This window comes from Tursiops truncatus, chromosome 16 (assembly GCF_011762595.2).
Source record: "Tursiops truncatus isolate mTurTru1 chromosome 16, mTurTru1.mat.Y, whole genome shotgun sequence".
Taxonomy (NCBI): domain Eukaryota; kingdom Metazoa; phylum Chordata; class Mammalia; order Artiodactyla; family Delphinidae; genus Tursiops; species Tursiops truncatus.
In genome coordinates this window covers 32983845-33004092 of record NC_047049.1, presented here as the reverse complement: position 1 = coordinate 33004092, position 20248 = coordinate 32983845, and the positions used below count along the sequence as shown (strand labels likewise).

The window sequence follows — 20248 nt, the reverse complement described above, 5'->3', positions numbered from 1 at the left end:
CCAGTATCCGCTGCTTTCCCCTCCCCATGAGAGGGTGTGAGAGGATGTAACAAATAACAGACCAGGAATGGAGTGAAATAAAAGAAGCCAATCGTGAAGTCTGATCTCAATTCCTTCTTTCAGAAACCTTTAGTCCCATTTCTTAAGATTTGCTTTTTCATCATAAAATTCTTATGCTTGTGGGGGTGGGGTGGGGGAGGGGAGGGAGACGTCAAAGAAAACTTAAATTTCTTTTTTCTGAAGATAGTGCTTGTTTAGATGAAAGCCTAGAAAGACTTTAAACCACAAAATATTTTTAACGGCTCAGTGAGTTGAAGAAAAATATAAACAGTTACAGCTTCTAAGATCTTTCACTGTAAGTTGAAGAAAACATCCCCTATGGGTGTCTGAACTCTATACAGCTTTGAAGGCAAGCCTGGCCTGGCCTATTTTCTATGATGTTGCTTGGATACAAAATACAGTGAGAGACTGGGAAATGATGACTTGGCCTCCTACACAGGGAATAAGAAGAGTTCAGTCGGACCACAAGCCAATTTCCTTTAAAGAAGGTGAAACTAAACCAAGACCCTTTTTCTTTCATATTACTAATGCTATAAATATGTTAAAATATTATGGTGTGAAAGTAATGGGGAAACTTTTGCCCTGTGTTCTCATGGAAAAATAAGTGTCTCCCCATGGGCTCCACCCAACACTAAAATGGATGGACCACACCTCAAAAAGAAACTTATAGTGCAAGAATAATAAACAGCAGATGTATTCTGAAATGAAGAAAGAGCCGGTCCTTCTCCTATTCCTTTCAGTCCACGAACACCCATATAGTTTGTTGTGGGTTCTCTCTGTGACATCAAACTAATTCTAAGCAATGGAAGCAACTACTTGAAAATTAGATGTTAGGTTTGGGGGAACTAAAGAGTTTAACTGTAAACCAGTCAACTCGGTCATGCAAGTGTTGGTTAAGAACTTTTGTTTCTTTCTTGTTAAAACAGAGTCTAGTGTGTTTAAAAGAGAAATGGAAAATGTTTTCCCCATTGGCCTGGATGCAAATGTTAACTGTCGCATGCCACTGTGGTGAGTAAGGGCTTTGCTGGCTGAGTTCTTAATCAGGGGAACTCACATCTAGCGAGTTGTTCTTCTGTGCAGCAGGGACACAGCCCACATGGATTACTGGGGAAGGGTTTACTGGAAATTCCCTCATGAAGGAAAGGAAAAATAAGCTGGAGGCTGGAAAGTAAATCACACGTTGCTCTGTTTCTGCTCCCAAGGACTGCAGAACTACCAACTTCCCATCCTCCGAGGGGCAATAACAATCCCCAACAGGGCTGGGGAACAAATGCTCTTCTGAGTGGCTCCCAGGTCTCCTGCAGGACCATGACTCGCCCACCCTTTGAAGCACTGGGCTCTCAGCCAGCTGGGCCTTGTAGTCTGCGCCAGGCCCAGAAGGCCAGTGGGGATGCAGGGGCTGGGTCCCATCCCCTCCGCAGACTTCTCCCTCCTCCAGGCCAGTATCAGTGGAGCTCCTCCCTTGGCTCTGAGCCAAAAGGAGGGAGCGCCAAGCCCCGCACCTTGCTTTCTACCAGATGGGGGGAGAGGCAGGGGCAGCCATGGCAGTGAATCCTATCACAGGGAACCCCGGAAAGCACCTCCCCGGGTCTCCCATCCACCTCACCTTGGGGGAACCCTCCGAGTCTCCCAACCCGCCCACCCTTGTGCTCTGGATTAGCTGCTAAAACTGTTTCTCAGAATGTGGTTCCCCAGACTTCCCTGAAGCAAAATCAGCAGGGCGGGTACAGATTCCCAGGACCCTGAGTCAGACTTTTTCTTTAGTTAATTCTTATACCCAGGAAGTTTGAGAAACAATGGTCTAGAACAGGTAGAGGGGTGGATGGAGGAAGGGGGGTAGGGAAGGCAGCTGGCAAAGCCAGTCCTGGGGAACAGGGAACACGTGCAGTTTTCTAAAAGTACATTCGATGTGATGATAGAGGTTCACATTTGAGAAATGGACGTAGCAATCAATTATTTAATAGAACAAAGGAGAAAGCAAAACTCCATCAAAGTCTACTCGGCAGGCCTATTTACCTGCGCCCTCCCGTGGCTTCCCCTCCTTACTCCACACCAGGATTGTCAGAGGACCTTGAGGCCTTTGTCCCGTTCATCACAAGGGAGCAGGGGTTTTAGAAAACCTAGAAACTCCTAGTCCCACAGTGGTTCCCCAACCTAGCAGTGCACAAGCCCCCTGAGGTGGAGGTGTAACAAACGCCATGCCCAGATTTTGGAATCACTGAACTAGCCTGGAGGCTGTGGCAGTATCTGCAGGATTCAGGGCCAGCCTTTGCTGCAGACGGCATCACTTTAACAGGGGAAGGAGATGAATGGAAGCCCAGGTCTCTTCCCCAAAGCCCTCCTGGAGCGAGGCTACAAGGCCAGGGGTGGGTTAACTAGCCTAATGCCTGGCACGTAGAAGATGTCTTAAGAGTTAATTTCTTGAATAAATGACTGTAACCTGCTATTTTTCTATTCGCTCTTGACCAATTCTCCTGTTCATTCAGTCCTCAAAGTTCTGGCTCTACGCTTGCCCGTTCTGGACAGTTCAACAGAACTCCCAGGCTCCGTCTCTGTCTAATGCCCTCATCCTTTAGACTCAAGGCAGTAGTATTCACTCATTCATTCATCAAGCACTTGGACCTTATAAAGTAAGGGGGACAGCATAACATAGTGGCTAAGAACTTGGCGCTAGACAGCGCTGACTGATTCAGACTTATCCTTGTACCACAGATCGTGTAACTTCTCTGAGCCTCAGTGTCCTCATCTGCAAAGTGGGGATAATGACAGCTCCTACCTAACAGTATTGTTGTAAGGATTAAAAGGATGATCTGGTAAGTGCTTAACATCACTTTTCATTATTATTTCAGACACTATTCTGGAAAAAGGGATCCTAAAAACAATATGACTCCAAGTCAGTACTTGCAGGGAAAGCTGGTCTGAACTCATGCACAGCCTAAATCACAGGAAGGTGGGTTTATCTATGCGGAGTGTGGGCAGGTGGGCATGAATGAACAGATAAGAACCCTTTGTAACTACCCACAGCCATTTCTATACAATCACTGTGCAGAGTTCTTAAAACCAATCCTTTCTCTTATGTACATCAAATAGCTCCCTCCCCACCATCAATCTGTTTGGAAAAGAGATTGAATCTGTTTTGGAAAACAGAATCTGTTTGGAAAACAGATTTTTATTTTGTTGAATAATAAAATATTCTGTTTGGAAAACAATTTTTATTTTCAGGATTAGACCAGAAGTAAACTTCAGCTGTAGCTGAATTCTCATAAAATCTAATGAGTCGAATCTGAATGCACTTTTAAAGCCATAGGTCTCATAAAACGTTTCATTATAAGAGACCCCAGAGCAAATCCTTATATGAAAAACCTTTCTAAACCAGCGCACGTGTACGTCCATGCACGCACGCACACACACACACACCCTTTACCCTGTCTTTTTCTCCCCTTTTCCCCTGCTTCATTCTTCATATTTATCACCATCTGATAAACTATATGTGGATTTACTTGTTTATTGTCTACTGCCTCCACTCAGATGTGAGCCCCATGAAAGGCATGGAGTACCCCCAGCGCCTAGAGCAGTGTCCGACACACAGCAGCCACAAGCAAATATCTGCTGAAAGAATAAATTAATTGATACATCACTGAAGATAGTCCAATGACCTTGCAAATGACTTATAGGTTATGAAGCGTCCTCTCCTAAGAGATGTTCCTCCAAGTAAAATCAGGAGATAATTACAGCTCTTATTATGAAGTGTCTTTCTCTTTCAGTCTCTCTGGGTGTTTCTCACCAGGGCTGTGATCTCCTCAAACAGCGGGGTTCAGCCTCTCCAGCACCCAGAGCCAACCAGCCCAAACCAGCTTTGATCTTTGCATAGCTTTGCTGCTCTGTTGAAAAAGCGGAACTAAAAAGAAATCAGCTTTTCCGTGCCGATAGCACTCTCGCAAACATGGTGAACGTTCCTAAAACCCGCCGGACTTTCTGTAAGAAGTGTGGCAAGCACCGACCCCACAAAGTGACACGGTACAAGAAGGACAAGGATTCTCTGTATGCCCAGGGAAAGCGGCGGTATGACAGGAAGCAGAGTGGCTACGGTGGGCAGACCAAGCCGATTTTCCGGAAAAACGCTAAAACTACAAAGAAGATTGTGCTGAGGCCTGGATGTGTTGAGCCGAACTGCAGATCTAAGAGAATGCTGGCTATTAAGAGATGCAAGCCTTTTGAGCTGGGAGGAAATAAGAAGAGAAAGGGCCAAGTGATCCAGTTCTGAGCTTCATATTTTGTTTTGTTATGAAGATAATAAACATTTGAGATTGTTTACTTCAAAAAAAAAAAAAAAAGAAAGAAAGAAAGAAAGAAATCAGAACTGGGAGTTTTGTTCCCAGTACCATCTGCCTCTGGCTTAGATTTTCTCACAGCCCGAGAAGCTACTCCAGGTAGAAAACCTGACTCAACCCTTCTCACCAACCACACTGGGGGAAAGGAGAGGTCATGGGGACCGCCTCAGTTAATCCCACTGCTATGTTTACACACGGCAGTGGCAGAGGAGAGTCTCACCACTAGGGGAAATAAAAGTATTAAAAGCTTGAACACAAGGTCTTTTGTACACCAGTAAACAAAAATTTCTCATAAGCAATACCACACCGTCCCATCAAATTAATTTCATTCCAAACCACAGTCTTTCTGTTTTCTCTAAGCAAAAACAAAACAAAAACAAAAAACCCTTGCCCAGGGAGTTAGTATATTCCATAACCCAGGCTTGTCCTTCTGCTTTTTCTAATTCTACAGTCCCCAGTACCATCCTGTGTGTAAGTGTGTGTGTTAGTTATGCTGTGCTCTCACTTTCACATCCTGGCACTCTGGCCCTCAACCCACACTCACACACTCACACACAAACACACACACACACACACACAGGAAATAAACATTGGAAGGTCTGAGGTTAAACTCTGGATTTACGAAGTTAAATCCATGTGCTTCCAATCAAAGAGCTGGGTGACTTTAAGCAATTTGGTGAACCTCTCTGAGCCACATTTTTCTCTAAGACGTCAATAAGCCTGTCTGACTCAAAGACATTATAAAGATGAAAACCGATTGCGTGTGGAGCAGTTTTAGCACAATTCCTGGCCCGTGGTAAGCCCACAATAGATAGTAGCGATTATGTTGTTCATCAGGAAATTTAAGTGATTTTTTTCCTTAATTATATTAAATTTGCCCTTATGTCTATCACTTACTGAGGAAGTATTCCAGCCACCACCATGAAGATGAAGAAACTTGCCAAAAGCCACCCAACCAGTAAGTAGCAGAGCCAAAACCCAAGCTAATCTCCTGATCATGCAGCTGACCGCTTGCCCACACCACCCCTTATGCAAGAACTCGGGTAAATTTCCTCCTGGGTATATTGTGAGGCCTTCGGTTATCTTCTTCTTACATTACAGCCAAGTGGACAATTCACCTTCAGAGGATGTCTCTAACTTTGCCGTGCATTTGTGTGGGGTATATGTGATGGTTTCAAATGCACAAGTACACACACATGGAGGGGAAAAATAAGAGTACTAGGAAGGCGAACTCTTAGACAGTTACAGTCATTTTATATCAGACATTGTAATGTGCATTCCTACACGTTCAATTTGGATCTTTTTAAATACCTTCCACACCTCTACTTCACTTGCTCAAGCTTTCCTCCTCTACCCTCCTTAACCTGTGGAATACGATTATAACACCTGCTTCATTGTCCATACCTACTCATAATATCACCTAATAGTGTATCTGTTTAATAATGATGTATCTAGTTTTTTCTTCACAATACTGAGGTAAAATCCTTCTGAGTACTCTACCTGATGCTCATGAATTTGAAGGTTTTCCCACTCTGGATGGGGGGAGCATTAACTATTCTCAGCCCTCAGGTAGTTTCCTCACTGACCAGTCCACACCCGAGGAGTCAAGCAGAACCCTCTGCAAATCTCTGGAGCACTCTGCGTGGGTGGTGTGTGTGTGTGTGTGTGCACGCGCGCCTAGCTCTAGGCTCCCACCTGCACCTCCCCAACTCTGGGAGACAACCAAGATCTGCCTGTCCTGCAATGCAGCCTGGAAATGCTCTCTAGGCGTGAAGCTGGGCACTCAGAGGGCTCAGCTCATTTATCCCCCTCTCCTGGGGATCAGTGTCCTGTGCTGCTAGTGCCCAGTATCTGAAACCACTGGGGCATGTATTTCATCTACTTTTTTGGTTGTGTCAGGTGAGAGGGTAAATCTGGTCCCTGTGACATCACCTTAGCATGAGCAGAACACATACACACACCCACAAATCTGAAAACTTGTAAGAATCTTTCATTCCTATATTTCCAGGCTCCTGAAGATGCTTCTTCTTTAGGAACTCAAGCAGAGTGACAGCAGGGCCAGGATGCCAAGAGATCAGGGTCTCAGCCTCAACCCCTCTGAGCCTCAAGTCTCATCTCCACTTCTCAAGGTCATTGTGAAGATCACATGAGATGAGATATATTCTCTGAACTCACCTTGTTCATTGCAGGGAATGAGCTTAAATGACTTATTACTTAATAGCATAAAATGCCTACTTAAAACTTTTACCTAAGAAGGAGGAACCAATACTCTGACAATGGGGGGGGGCGGTTGTTTGTTTGTTTTCTGGCAAAATTAGAAAAAAAATTTTAAGCTAGGGAGCTCCCTGGTGGTCTAGTGGTTGGGATTCAGTGCTTTCACTGGAGTGGCCCGGGTTCAATCCCTGGTCGGAGAACTGAGATCCTCCCACAAGCAGTGCGGCATGGCAAAAAAAAAAAAAAAAAAAAAAAAAAATTAAGCTAAAAGATAATCATTCCACCTACATTTTGAAAACCTACAGAGGTTTTCAGTGTAATGGAAAAGTCAAGAGCACAGGTCTGAATATAAATGCTGACTCTGATACATACCTGCTGTGTGACCCTGAGCAGGTGACTAAACCTCTCTGAGAAAAAAACTGGGTATCTGTGAGGATTAGGTGGGATAATGCATTCAAAGGGCTCATTAAGGGACGGCCACATTGCCTGTCTGGAAAGGGAACTCTTATTCTTCAGCCACTGGGAAAATCCTTCCACTCTGACATTTCAGCTAAAAATACCATTTCATGTTCATCATGTGACCAAGAGGCTCCTCTAGCTGTTCCCTCTTTCAGTGCACATGGCTGGTTGGATGACTGTAAAATGAGGAAGAACAGAGTCTGCGCAGAACGGCCCCACCAGCTCGCAGCACCTAGGGAGGGACGTTGCTGATGCACTAGCACTGTGCGTGCTCAGACTGCCCGGTCCAGTCCCTATGGGTGTGGGCACCATGCTCAGGCAAACCCAGGCAGCCTGGTACTGTTTGCTTACATGCACTGGGGCTGCAGACTCTGGAGTGAGGGCCCTATTTACACAGCCAGTCTCCATGGCAACAGCAAAGTTCACAGGCAAGACATTCCTTAAGCCGGGCAGAATTTTTTTTTTTTTTTTTTTTGGCAGTACGCGGGCCTCTCACTGTTGTGGCCTCTCCCGTTGCGGAGCACAGGCTCCGGACGCGCAGGCTCAGCGGCCACGGCTCACGGGCCCAGCCGCTCCGCGGCATGTGGGATCTTCCCGGACCGGGGCACGAACCCGTGTCCCCTGCATCGGCAGGCGGACTCTCAACCACTGCGCCACCAGGGAAGCCCAAGGCCAAATCTTTAATAGAAAAGCCAAGAAGAAAATACGAGACCAAAATACACAAATATTTTGGACAAACATACCTAAAATATTGCCCTGCTGTCATCCAAGGGCCCCACTGTGTTTTCAACAGTTATAAAATAAATATGTAATGTTCTCCCAGTAGTTTCCCCTGCTTCCTAACTGGTTCCTACATCCAAACTCCACACAGAAAGCCCAAGCGATACATTAAAAATGTAAATAAGATCATACTCATTACCCTTCAGCAAACCTCCATCCTACTAGGAATGAAATCCAAAGCTTGCATCGTGGCTCACAAAGCCATGCATGTTGTGGCTTTGCTGATCTCATCTCCATCCCCCACCCCAGCCCTCTGGCCTCTTCGATCTTTCTCCAATACCGATCTTTCTCCAACACCGAGGTGTACTCCTGCTTCAGGGCCTTTGCACTTGCTGTTCTCTCTGCCAAGAATATTCTTTCCCCCCAGAAAGCTGCATGGCTCATTCTTTCACTTTATTTAGGTCTCTGCTCAATTGTCACCTTATCATCACCTCAAACGTTCCCCCACCCTCAGTCGCCATCCTCTTACTCTGCTTTAGTTTTCTTCCTGGGCTATGACAGTTTCCTCCTTAGATTACAGCACTTCAGAGTACCTGATCTATTACATATTTCTTCATGTATGTTTGTTTTGACTCTCTCTCGAGGATGTAACATTCAAGAAAACAACAACTTTGTTTGAAACATAGATGAGAGCTCCCAGGCCAGCCTGCCAGGCTTTACTGCCATGTTCAAATAGATGAGGCACAAAGTGATGAGGCCTGAACCAGGCTGCTGGCTGTGGCCACAAGTAAGAAGCACATGGCACAAACAGTGGAAAGAAAGAGAAGTAAGATTTGGCAACAGATTGGAGAGGATGTAAAAGGGAGAAGATCCACAGAGACCTGAGGTTTTGAGCTCAGTGGTCTGGAGCTGTGCTCTCCATTGTGATGGCCACCGGCCACACGTGGTGAGGGAGCACTTGAAATATGGCTGGTCTAGACAGAGATGTGCTGTTAATATGAAATACTAAGTCTTTGAAATCCGGTGTGTAAGAAAAAAATGCATGTAAAATCTCTCAGTGATTCTTAAAATATTGATTAACATAGTATAATATTATCATTTCTATGTGTAAATAAAACATATTATTAAAATTCATTTCATCTGTTTCTTTTTGTTTTATAACATGGCTACTAGAAAATTTTTAATTACATATGCAGCCTGCACTATATTTCTTTCGGAGAGGGCTAGTCTACAATATAAACAGTGGTACCACTTGCAGAAAGAGGAGAGGAAAGAAGAGAAAGAACTATTATTAGTAACAGATAGGAGGCTACAGTGAGGCTTAATCACCCGCTTCCCCAGAACTTTGAAATCTGGTAAATAAAACTGCCCTCTGGAAGTTGGGGTGGGGCATAGAAAATCATATAATTGCTTCAAAGCTGAGATGTACAGCATAACCTTAAAAAGCTAGAATGGTTTTTCGATGCAAGAGAGTAGGGCCAGAATCTACCAGAATGTATGTATATAGCTTAAGAAAAAAATGCATCGGTCACAAGGGGCACTGGTCAGCAATGAAACATGGAAGAAAGGATCTCATGAAAGGTGACATGGGCAGCAGCTATCAAAGCCTGTGCAGGCTCTTAGTCTGACGCCATTAAGCAGAAGACCCCAAGGCCCAAGATGACCATCTAATTTACTGTCCAAATCAAGCCACTGTTGACAGCAAAAGCGACATCATAAATCATTGTGCTGGGACGACAAACCGGAACCACCCAAAGCAAATCAGAGCATATGGCCACCATATCTCAACTAATTCATTCTAATTTACTGCTCTCATTGCAGCCTTCTGATCACACCAAATGTACCTGAGACTAAGACATACATTTTAAAATAAATTCACATTAGTAAAACCTGAGATGCTTCTTACAATTGATGTGGGCATTTAATATCAGGCTTCTCCCCCACCCCACCGCCCGCCCCAAACATGTTACTAATTTAATAGTACATCTTACAGTCAATGACATCTTACAATCAAAGATAGAGAGTAATTTGGCTTCCCATGTGAAATGACATGAAGGAAAACAGACATTTCTCCAAAGAAGACATACAGATGGCTAAAAAGCACATGAAAAGATGTTCAACGTCGCTAATTATGAGACAAATGCAAGTCAAAACTACAATGAGGTACCACCTCATACCAGTCTGAATGGCCATCATCAAAGAGTCTACAAACAATAAATGCTGGAGAGGGTGTGGAGAAAAGGGAACCCTCCTACACTGTTGGTGGGAATGTACAATAAATTGGTGCAGCCACTGTGGAAACCAGTATGGAGGTTCCTCAGAAAACTAAAAATGGAGCTACCGTATGATCCAGCAATCCCACTCTTGGGCATATACCCAGAGAAAACCATAATTCGAAAAGGTACATACACCCCAATGTTCACTGCAGCACTATTTACAATAGCCAAGACATGGAAGCAACCTAAACGGCCATCGACAGAGGAGTAGATAAAGGAGATGTGGTGCATATACACAATGGAATGTTACTCAGCCATTAAAAAGAACGAAATAATGCCATTTGCAGCAACATGGACGCACCTAGAGATTATCATAATAAGTGAAGTTAAGTCGGACAGAGAAAGACAAATATCATATGATATCACTTCTATGTGGCATCTAAAAAAATAATACAAATGAACTTATTCACAGAACAGAAACAGACTCACAGACTTGATAGAAAACTTATGGTTACCAAAGGGGAAAGGTGGGGGGGAGGGATAAATTAGGAGGTTGGGATTAACATATACACACTACTATATATAAAATAATCAACAAGGACCTACTGTATAGCACAGGGAACTCTACTCAGTACTCTGTAATAAACTATATGTGAAAAGAATCTGAAAAAGAATAGATACATGTATATGTATAACCAAATCATTTTGCTGTACACCTGAACCTAACACAATACTGTAAATCAACTATACTCCAATATAAAATAAAAAATTTTTTTAAATTCATTTTAAAAAGAATTAATTAATCAGAGAGTAGGAATGCCCTCCCCAACCAGACAATTTATTGCCATTGGAAAATAACAAGTATTATGGTTTTAAGAATTGTTCTCTTGTGAGTTTAGTTAGTTTGAATTGATAACCTAAGACTGCGTTCCAAGTCTGAGGCCAAAGTCTAGATCAAAGACTGGGGTGAATTTACTGAGGTCATTCTGTCCCATGGGAACCTCAGCTTTACCCAGGGGACAACTCTGTGTGCCACCACTGGGCACCACCGTGACTCTTCCCCATCTGAAACTGGCAGGGGCAGTAAGAGTAGGAATCTGGTTTGGATCTGTTGGGTCTAAAAAACCAGCGAGATGTTAAAATGGAAGCAGGGCTGGAAAGAGAACTTGAATGAGACATACATGGGTTATACATAATCAGAAGAAGAAATGATTTTGTTTGTGTCCAATAAAGCTACAGTTTGGATAAATCATCAGTGCCTGTACCTAGTTAACAAAGAAACTGCAGGAGCATAAAAAGGTTTCACTGGTAAGTGCCAAATTGGCTAGACTAGTGGTGGCTTAGCGTTTGCAACCTCTTATGAACACAGCAGTCATTGGGAAAGTGCACTGTGATTGACTAGCCACGTCTGATATTGGCTCATAAGGGGTGAAGGAGGGCACAGAATTAAAGCACAATTCTATTGGAAATATTATAATATGTTATTAAAGATACGTTCCTTCAACAAAACAGACAATAGTAAGCCAATATGTAACATGAGAAAAACAATTGAAATCAACTTACTTATTTTGTCCAATTGTCTCAAAATCTTTCACAACAATCCCAAGGGACGATGAGAAGTCCAGTGGTATACCCCTCAAGTCGAACTCCAAAATCTGTCCACAGGTAGGTTATGAAAACAAAGAGGCTGTTAAAAGGATCCGGGAATATAATAAGATGCACCGATACTAAATAGCAGGTCATCTCCACCAATGACAATCTTTTGAAGTACTCAGTTCTATAGTTAGACAAAAGTGCTCAAATTCTGAACCTGGAGGCTGCTGAGGCTCCTGGGAAAGCAAACCAGCTCCTAGCTTCCCGTTTTCTAGACTCTGTGGCTTCGGACAAGTCACCAAATCCGTCTCATAGGCAGAGAACTAGACTGAATGCCTACCACAACTGTAGCACAAATAGAAGAAAATATGTATGTGAAAATGCTTTCTTCAATGGTTATTTTTAAATTATTTGCTTTTCTTAATCATATTATCGAAGTAAGTGGTAAATAATCTAAGAAAACATTTTCTGAAATGCATCAGCCCCTTATTTTAAGTCCCACCATGGTCAGTGCTGTAGTCAGCTGAGTCTCTCATCTTAAGGCAGTAAATTGCTTTCTAATGGCAAATGTTAAAAAAAAAAAGATTAACTTAGTACCACTGATGTCTTTGATTATGGAATAAATTAATTAAATAAAGCAGTGCATGATGATGGTCTGATGCTCCTTATAATGGGTTTGGAATGGATGGAGAAGGAGTCTCACAGCTCGTATTAAAACATACCCACAAATCCACATGGGTTTGGGTTGGCATTTCATTTAGGTTTGGTTTCAGTTATAAAGCTGCAATTGGGAAGTTTACTTGATAAATACATATGCACTATGAGAAAAAAAATGCATCGGAAACAAAATGGGGTAAGATGGATGACGCCCTCGGGAAAACACGCCTACTCATGTGACCATATACCTCTCTGCCATCGGCCACATGGATTGAGCTCAAATATAAAGAAGCGTGTTGGGACTTCCCTGGTGACACAGTGGTTAAGAATGCGCCTGCCAATGCAGGGGACACGGGTTCAAGCCCTGGTCCGGGAAGATCCCACATGCCACGGAGTAACTAAGCCCATGCGCCTCAACTACTGAGCCTGCGTTCTACAGCCCGAGAGCCACAACTACTGAGCCCACACGCCTACAGCCCGTGCTCCAGCAACAAGAGAAGCCTGCGCACTGCAAGGATGAGTAGCCCTCCACCCCCGCCACAATTAGAGAAAGCCCACGTGCAGCAACGAAGACCCAACACAGCCAAGAATAAATAAATAAACTAATTTAAAAAATAAAGAGGCATGTTATCACTAAATGCACACATACATGTACTTTTTATTTATTTTAGTCTTGGAGCTCTGCATGAGGTGCTAGGAACCCACAGTTTCCACAGGGACCAACCAGACAGCCTCTGGCTCTCATGGAGCTGGCAGTCCAGCTGGCTGTGCTCTGGGTTCCAGGGAAATTGCAGAGAAGTGGAATTCCCTCTCAACCTGCATGAAACCAGCAGGGCATTTCAGATAGGCATTAAGAAGCTTTTAGTCTTGGCCTCATCCAGTGAGAACGAGTAGTCTTTATTTTATAGGGATACTTTATTTTATAGGGAGGGGAAGGGGAGAAGGGATTTGCAGTTGGTGGAAGGAAGCCGTCACAACCTGGTGACTTAGCAAAATAACAAAGACATTTATCACTGCACTTATCCAGAACAGTTTGACCTGGTTTTTAGAAAAACAATAGGGCAGATGATCAACTTTTCAAAAATTAGTCAGCGTAGGAAAATCCTACTCAGTGGAAAGAATTAAAAATTTCACATATCTGTAAATCTATTAAACACTGAAACAATTTATAAAATAGATATAAAGTCATTAGTGGGGGGGAGGTCTATAAATTATATCAATTCAATACAATATTACATAGTCAATAAAAATATTTTTAATGGAATTATAGGGGTATATGTTCAGGAATATAATAGTAGGAAAAAATAGGATAGGAAACTGTATTCACTGTATGATACTAACTGGCTAATTCTAAGACATCCTATTTTATTAAATGTATTCATTCAATAAATATTTGTTGATACCTCCAAGATGTTAACAGTAGTTGCTTCTGGATAGTAGAACCAAAAGTAATTTTTTTAAGCTAATCTGAAGTTTTCAAAATTTCTACATTAAGTATATATTACTTTTATCAACATAAAAAACAATAAATGACACTCTTCCAGATACACAAAGTATCATGTCATACCATTTCGATTAGGCACATGCAGATATGTTTTTTAATTACAGAGCTTTCTCTCTGGGACTCCAGAGGTGATCTAAGCCCACCCCTCGCTCTACAGATGTGCCCCAATTTGCAGCATAACTGGACAAGGTTACACAACAAGCGCATGGCTGCACCAGGCTAGAACCCCACCCTCCTTAACCCATCCAGGCTCCACTTGCCACACCACTACTGCACAGGAGATGTCACTGTGCAGTAGTGTCCTTAAGCTGCTCTGCTGTCTCTGTGGCCACAGAGGGAGGTGGAGGGGGTAGGGGTGAAATGCAGAGATTCTCCTTCCAAATGTAAGAGTTAAACCTCTGACCAAAGACGGGACAATCAGAGGTAGCTTATCCAGTGAAATAAAATTGAAAAATAACGAAGTCACCTCATTCCACACTGGGTTGAGTTCATTATCGACTTTCTTTGTTTTCTTTTTCTCATCTGCAAATTAAAAATAAGAGATATCAATTAGAAATATTTACAGAGCCTGTACCATTCATCTGTTCATTCTAAGAACCTTTCCCTGAGGGCAAACGGTGTGCCTACATTTTACCTTCATCTGACTAGGGTGAGGGCTACCTGAACGAGTTTTCCAAACTGAACAGCATTTTTGGCCTAAAAACATTTTTCCCATCCCCAGACCGACAAGGAGCTGAGGGATGGGAGACTCAAAATCACAGAAATGCTGTGATCCTCTGTCTCTCCCTCAGCAAATCCTGCAGACCAAAGTCACCCAGGGCCTGTGCATCTCCCCAGCTTGTTGCAGAAAGAAGCCAACGAAGGTAACCTTTGACCCACAGGTATCCCATTTTATAAATGAGGATACTGAGACTCAAAGGAGTTGAGGAATGTGTCTGACGTCATATGCAGCAGTGGTGCCCTGACATAAACCTGGAATTTCAGCTCTGAAGCCCATGCTGCCTTTGCATGTGATAAGACCCCAACACAGCTTAAAGATTATGCTGGATTCCCTCTCACAGCCCTAATACAAGGTAATTCGTAGATGAACACTTTCTAGGACCAGCAGAGCATTGGGCATTTCCTTTACTCCTGGCTCATTGTTTCTGAAGACACAAGGTCTTCTTTCTCTGCATCTGAGACTGGACAGTACACCTACCCAGATGAGTAAATGTTTATCTAGCTAGTGCTTAAAGCTTTCTTGGAGCAAAGTCCAAAGAGCAGGGGCTTCTCCTGAATCCCTGAGGCCCCAGACACTTAACAAAATAAAAGCTAAGGGCTTCCCTGGTGGCGCAGTGGTTGAGAGTCCGCCTGCTAATGCAGGGGACATGGGTTCGTGCCCCGGTCCGGGAAGATCCCACACGCCGTGGAGCAGCTGGGCGCCGTGGAGCAGCTGGGCCCGTGAGACATGGCCGCTGAGCCTGTGCGTCCGGAGCCTGTGCGTCCGGAGCCTGTGCTCCGCAGCGGGAGAGGCCACAACAGTGAGAGGCCCGCGTACCGAAAAAAAAAAAAAAAAAAGCTAAGTTTCAGTACAAAAGGCTTTGTAAACCTTAGCTCACCTGTTTTCAGGGGGGAAAAAAAGTTTTTCTTCCTGTGTGTCTCTTCTACTATCACACAGAACACTCACAACACTCTGACACCAGACGTATTGGGCGGAGCATGTTCCCCCAACCAAGCAATTTTCTGCAACATCACCTGGGTGTTCTACAATTTAACTCAATCCTGACACTGTCTACCTGGAGTTAGCATCAGATCCCAGGGGTTAAGGGCTCGGTCCCACAAGACTGCCCCCACCCCCAGACACCAACAGCAAGTCCAGGTTGTCACCTGGGCTTCTAACCAATTGGCAATAAATCTGAGGTTCCTATGACCCCATCCTTGGGTTCAATTAATTTGCTAGAGCAGCTCACAGAACTCAGGAAAACTGTTACTTACATTTACCAGTTTATTATAGGACTGATAAACGGTATAGATGAACAGCCAGCTGAACAGATACATGGGGTGAGGCCTGAGAGGGTCCCAAGCACCATGGTTCTGTCACCATGGAGGTGGGGGTGCGTTGCCCTCCTGGTACATGGATGTGTTCACCCACCTGGAAGGTCTCTGAACCCCATACTTCTGGGATTTTTATGGAGGCTTCATCACGTAGCCATGATTAATTATTAACTCCATTTCCAGCCCTTCTCCCCACTCTAGACAAGTGGAGCTGGGGCTGAAAATCCCCAGCTTCTAATCATGGCTTCGTCTTTCTGGTGACCAGCCCCCATCCAGGGGCCCACCCAGAGTGGCTTCATTGAACAAAAAATACTCCTAGTACTCTTATCCCTTAGGAAGTTACAAGGGTTTTAGGAGCTCTGTGCCAGGAAAAATGAGCGAGGGCGTGGGGTTGGGGGGAAGACATAGACCAACATATATTTTTTCTAGTATCTCACATCACCTAATCTCCTTCAAACCCCAGGAGGTATGTATAATCATTTTCATCCCCCTTTCACAGCTAAGGAAACTGAGAAGTCAAGTAACGAATTCAACGTCACCGAGTTAGTAAGTGGGGCAGAGCTAGGTTTTGGACCCAGGCAGTCTCACGTTGGTGGCCAAGCTTTGAAGCACTCCTCAGCTTCCCCTCTACTGCTGTGGAATGGAGAACGTAGTGGGTTTCGTTCAGCTGAACGTCACATTGCTAAGGCTCCCAGCACACTGCCAGCTGTGGGACTAGTCACCTCATTCTTCCACGACCTCAGCATAGCAAAGCTATGAGTCATCGCCCTCACTCTGCTAAGCATTAACTCCTCCACTTGAGTGGGCTCCCATCGCCCAACTGGCTTCCCTTTTTAAACTTCGGCAGGACTTGACTCATCAGCTCATGCCTGGACCTATCCTGACTCTGACTGTGGTCTTTCTCTGCAGCCTCCAGAGCCCCTCACTGGATCAGATTCTGATGTCACCTAGAGGTGGTCCTGATTTCCCCTCTCACACTTCCATATTGACCCCACTCACTCTTCCCCTCGTCTGACAGAAACCTCTCAATCTTCCTCTCTGGTACAGTACCAGAAAGTGTGGGAGAAAAAGAGAAGCCCTGCAAAGGATGTTGAAATCGATGGAACTGGTCAAAATGGCTCCTATCCACAGCTGTAGCTGCTCCCTCTAAATAATGATCTACAGGTGTCAGGTTGTGCATTCTACTGCAGTGACTCTAAATCCTTACAATAAACCCGCAAGGTAAACATTCTCATCCTCATTTTATAGACAAGGTGGTTAACTGAGAAAAGCTGGTTAACTTGTCTAAGGTCACACAGCTAATAAAGAAACAGAGCCAGAATCTGTACCTACGTCTCCCTGGCTCCACAACCTGAGTGTGTGTTTGCTACCACACCAATGCCTCACTAGAAGCTGTCAGAAATGTTGAATAAAGAAGATGCATAGGGACTTCCCTGGTGGTGCAGTGGTTAAGAATCCACCTGCCAATGCATGGGACGGGGGTTCAAGCCCTGGTCCAGGAAGACCCCAGATGCCGCGGAGCAACTAAGCCTGTGCACCACAACTACTGAGCCCGTGTGCCACAACTACTGAAGCCCGCACGCCTAGAGCCCATGTTCCGCAAGAGAAGCCACCACAATGAGAAGCCCTAGCACCGCAACAAAGAGTAGCCCCTGCTCAATGCAACTAGAGAAAGCCGGCGTGCAGCAAGGAAGACCCAACGCAGCCAAAAATAAATGAATTTTTAAAAAATGTGCACACATTACATTTTATTGCCTTTTCTCACAGGTCAGCCAAAAAAAAGTACATAAATTCCTGTCTTATCAGCAGCCACAATGTCACACATTTATTCAATTATTCCACATCTTTTTTTAAAAAAGGCCTCAGTTGCAGGCACTAAACGTCAGATTAAACTACAGGAAACTCTTTCCCCTTCTCCACCTCCCCCAGTTCCCACCTCTGAAGTTATGAAAAGAACTGTTTCTGTCTACAGTAAGGAATTAAATAGTTTCAACCCAGAACATAACAATTGATTCAAATGCAGAATACACTCTGGACCATGATTCAAGGCATTCTTTGAGACATTTCCTGTTTTTTGATTAGCTACACTGGCTTCCCTCTCAGTTCTGTGAAGGTCACCATTGCAGTAATTAACCCGCTTGCCAACCTCCCAATAACATTTCCTAAGAACTGAACACGCACTCCTTGCCAAGCCACCATGCCCTCGTGCACAGAACCATTTCCTTTGCTGTTCACCTACAGTGTGAACTCTTATTGAAATAGTGAGAGAAACACCATGACTCCTAAGACCGGAATGGCACATCTGTGCTGAGGGGACCAGGGTGAATGTTAATCCTACGTCAACTTGGCTAGTCCATGGTGCCAGCTGTTTGGTCCAACAGTAGTCTAGATGTTGCTGCGAAGGTATTTTATAGATGTGGCTAACATTTGCAATCAACTGTCTTTAAGTAAAGCAGATTACTCTCTATAAGGTGGGTGGGCCTCATCCAAACAGCTGAAGGCCTTAAGAGGAATAACTGAGGTTTCCTAGCGAAGAAAGAATTCTGCCTCAAGACTGTATCAGAAGATCCTGCCCAAGTTTCCAGCCTGCTTGCCTGCCCTTTAGATTTCAGTCTCAAGACTACATCAACTCTTACCTGAATTTCCAGCCTACTTCTCTGCTGTTGGGCTGCACCCTGCAGGCCTACAAGGCCTGTGCTTGCCCAGCTTCAAAACCAAAGAAAGAGCCCGGAGCAAGCAACAGAGACATCAATGGTTTAATGGAGGGGGGGAGCTTACACCTCTGAAGCAAGGTCCTGGAGCGGCACCCCCACCATGCGCTGCAGACGGCAGGCAGGACGTGGCAGCAGTCTTCAGTCCCGGGAAGAAGGGGAGGTTACCACTTATAAAGGAATTGATGTCAGATGCGCTCATTAGTTACCAGGGAAACCAGCAGAGGGGCATGTCCTTCACGGCCCCTTTGATAAGAACAATCACCAGCTGGGGCCTGGGGCAAGTAAGTAGGAAGGTGAGTCAGGTGAGTAAGATACAGGTAAAGCAGGCACTGGTCGGGCAGGGGATGTAGAGAGAGCAAGAGAACAGCCATCTTGAGTGGCCTGACCATATACCTGCCCCAGAAATTTCAGTCTTGCCAGCCCCTACAATTGCATGAGCCCTCTCCCCACTCTGTCTCTGTCTCTCTCCATTTATATGTACATATATATTATTGGTTCCAGAGAAACGGAACCAACTGGTAATACCAGGTGCCCGTGGAAGTAAGAACATCTACGAGGGTAACGCATTTTACATACTTCCAAATACATACACACCATTTCACTGATCCTAAGAATGCTGCAAGGAGAAGACAGGTATTAGTCCAGCTCTTCTCACTGGACTTTCAAATCAGGGAACTCTCCATTTCCCTGAGCTGTTACCTCAGGGAGACATAAGGCTCAACCCCCAAGCTCAGAGTCCCTCTTGTGTGAACTGGTGAATTTAGACTGGATGATCTCTAAGTTTTCCTCCAGGTCCAATACGAAGTGCCCCCAAGTCCTGACTGGTTAGATTGCTGCGTCTTACTGAAATGGCCCCAGGAGAAACGGGGGTGCTACTTACAAAGCTTTCTTAAGTAACTCAGCTCTTTGGTACGCAAGGTAGATCAGCCATGCATCTAAACTTGACCTCCCATTCAGAAATACTTCTGCATCTTCTCTGGGTCCTGGATTATGCCCCCTTTGTTTTGAGAAACATTCACAGACATACACAAAGGCATCCACTATCTGGCTTAAAATTTCAGAGCCCCCTGAAGCCCTTCCACACATGGCTAACAGTTATTAAGTGCTCTGACCTAGTCACTGTTCCCAGCGCTTCCCATGACTGTCTCACTTAATCTTCACACCAACCCTAAGAGGTAAATTCTATTATGATCATCTCCAGTTACAGAGGAAGAACCCAAGACACAGAGAGGGTAAGCAACTTATCAGGAGTCACACAGCAAGTGAGTGGTAGAGCAAGGATTGAAACTCTAGAAGATACAGACACAGAGCAATTTCCAAAATTGGAGGATTAAGACCAGACTGTGACTTCTTCAAGGCTGGGACTGCATTATTAACATTGTTATCCCCCCCAGAGTCATTTCTCCATGATTTGAATGAAATGGACTTGATAAGCTCATAAGTATTATGACTAAAGTTGCTTCAATGATTAAGAAAATGAATACAAAGTGCTCAGCATAGGGCCCAGCATGTCGTAAGCACTAAACCAGCAGGAGCTAGTACATCAATATTATTTCCTCTTACGGCACCTGAGCAGCACCCAGTGTGGACTCCAGGAGGTTTCCCAGGCTGTGGAGCCCTCTCTGGAGGGCAGGGCCCCAGTGACTAAAGGAAGTGCCCAGGGGCCTGGGCACAGCCCTGGTGGAGCAATTCTGCCACGTGGCTCCATTCCAGGCCTCTGAGGCTCGCCAGAGGCAGCTGGCATGT

General features: G+C 44.5%; 2 protein-coding genes across 6 annotated transcripts in view; one reads left to right on the top strand and one right to left on the bottom strand.

Annotated features, from left to right (window-relative positions):
• MYOF (myoferlin) overlaps positions 1-20248 on the bottom strand; it is a 155679-nt gene that overhangs the window by 121883 nt on the left and 13548 nt on the right. For all 5 annotated transcript variants that reach the window (XM_019939645.3, XM_073794182.1, XM_019939644.3 and 2 more), the window contains exons 2-3: positions 14221-14276; positions 11564-11655 (exon numbers count right to left, since the gene is read on the bottom strand). In XM_019939645.3, the coding sequence (XP_019795204.2) occupies positions 11564-11655; positions 14221-14276 (148 nt within the window). The remainder of the gene's footprint in view (positions 1-11563; positions 11656-14220; positions 14277-20248) is intronic.
• Positions 3796-4983, top strand: LOC101318336 (large ribosomal subunit protein eL42-like). The gene has a single exon (XM_004325897.4). It carries the CDS (start codon positions 4004-4006, stop codon positions 4322-4324), a length of 321 nt encoding a protein of 106 aa, XP_004325945.3. The 5' UTR covers positions 3796-4003; the 3' UTR covers positions 4325-4983.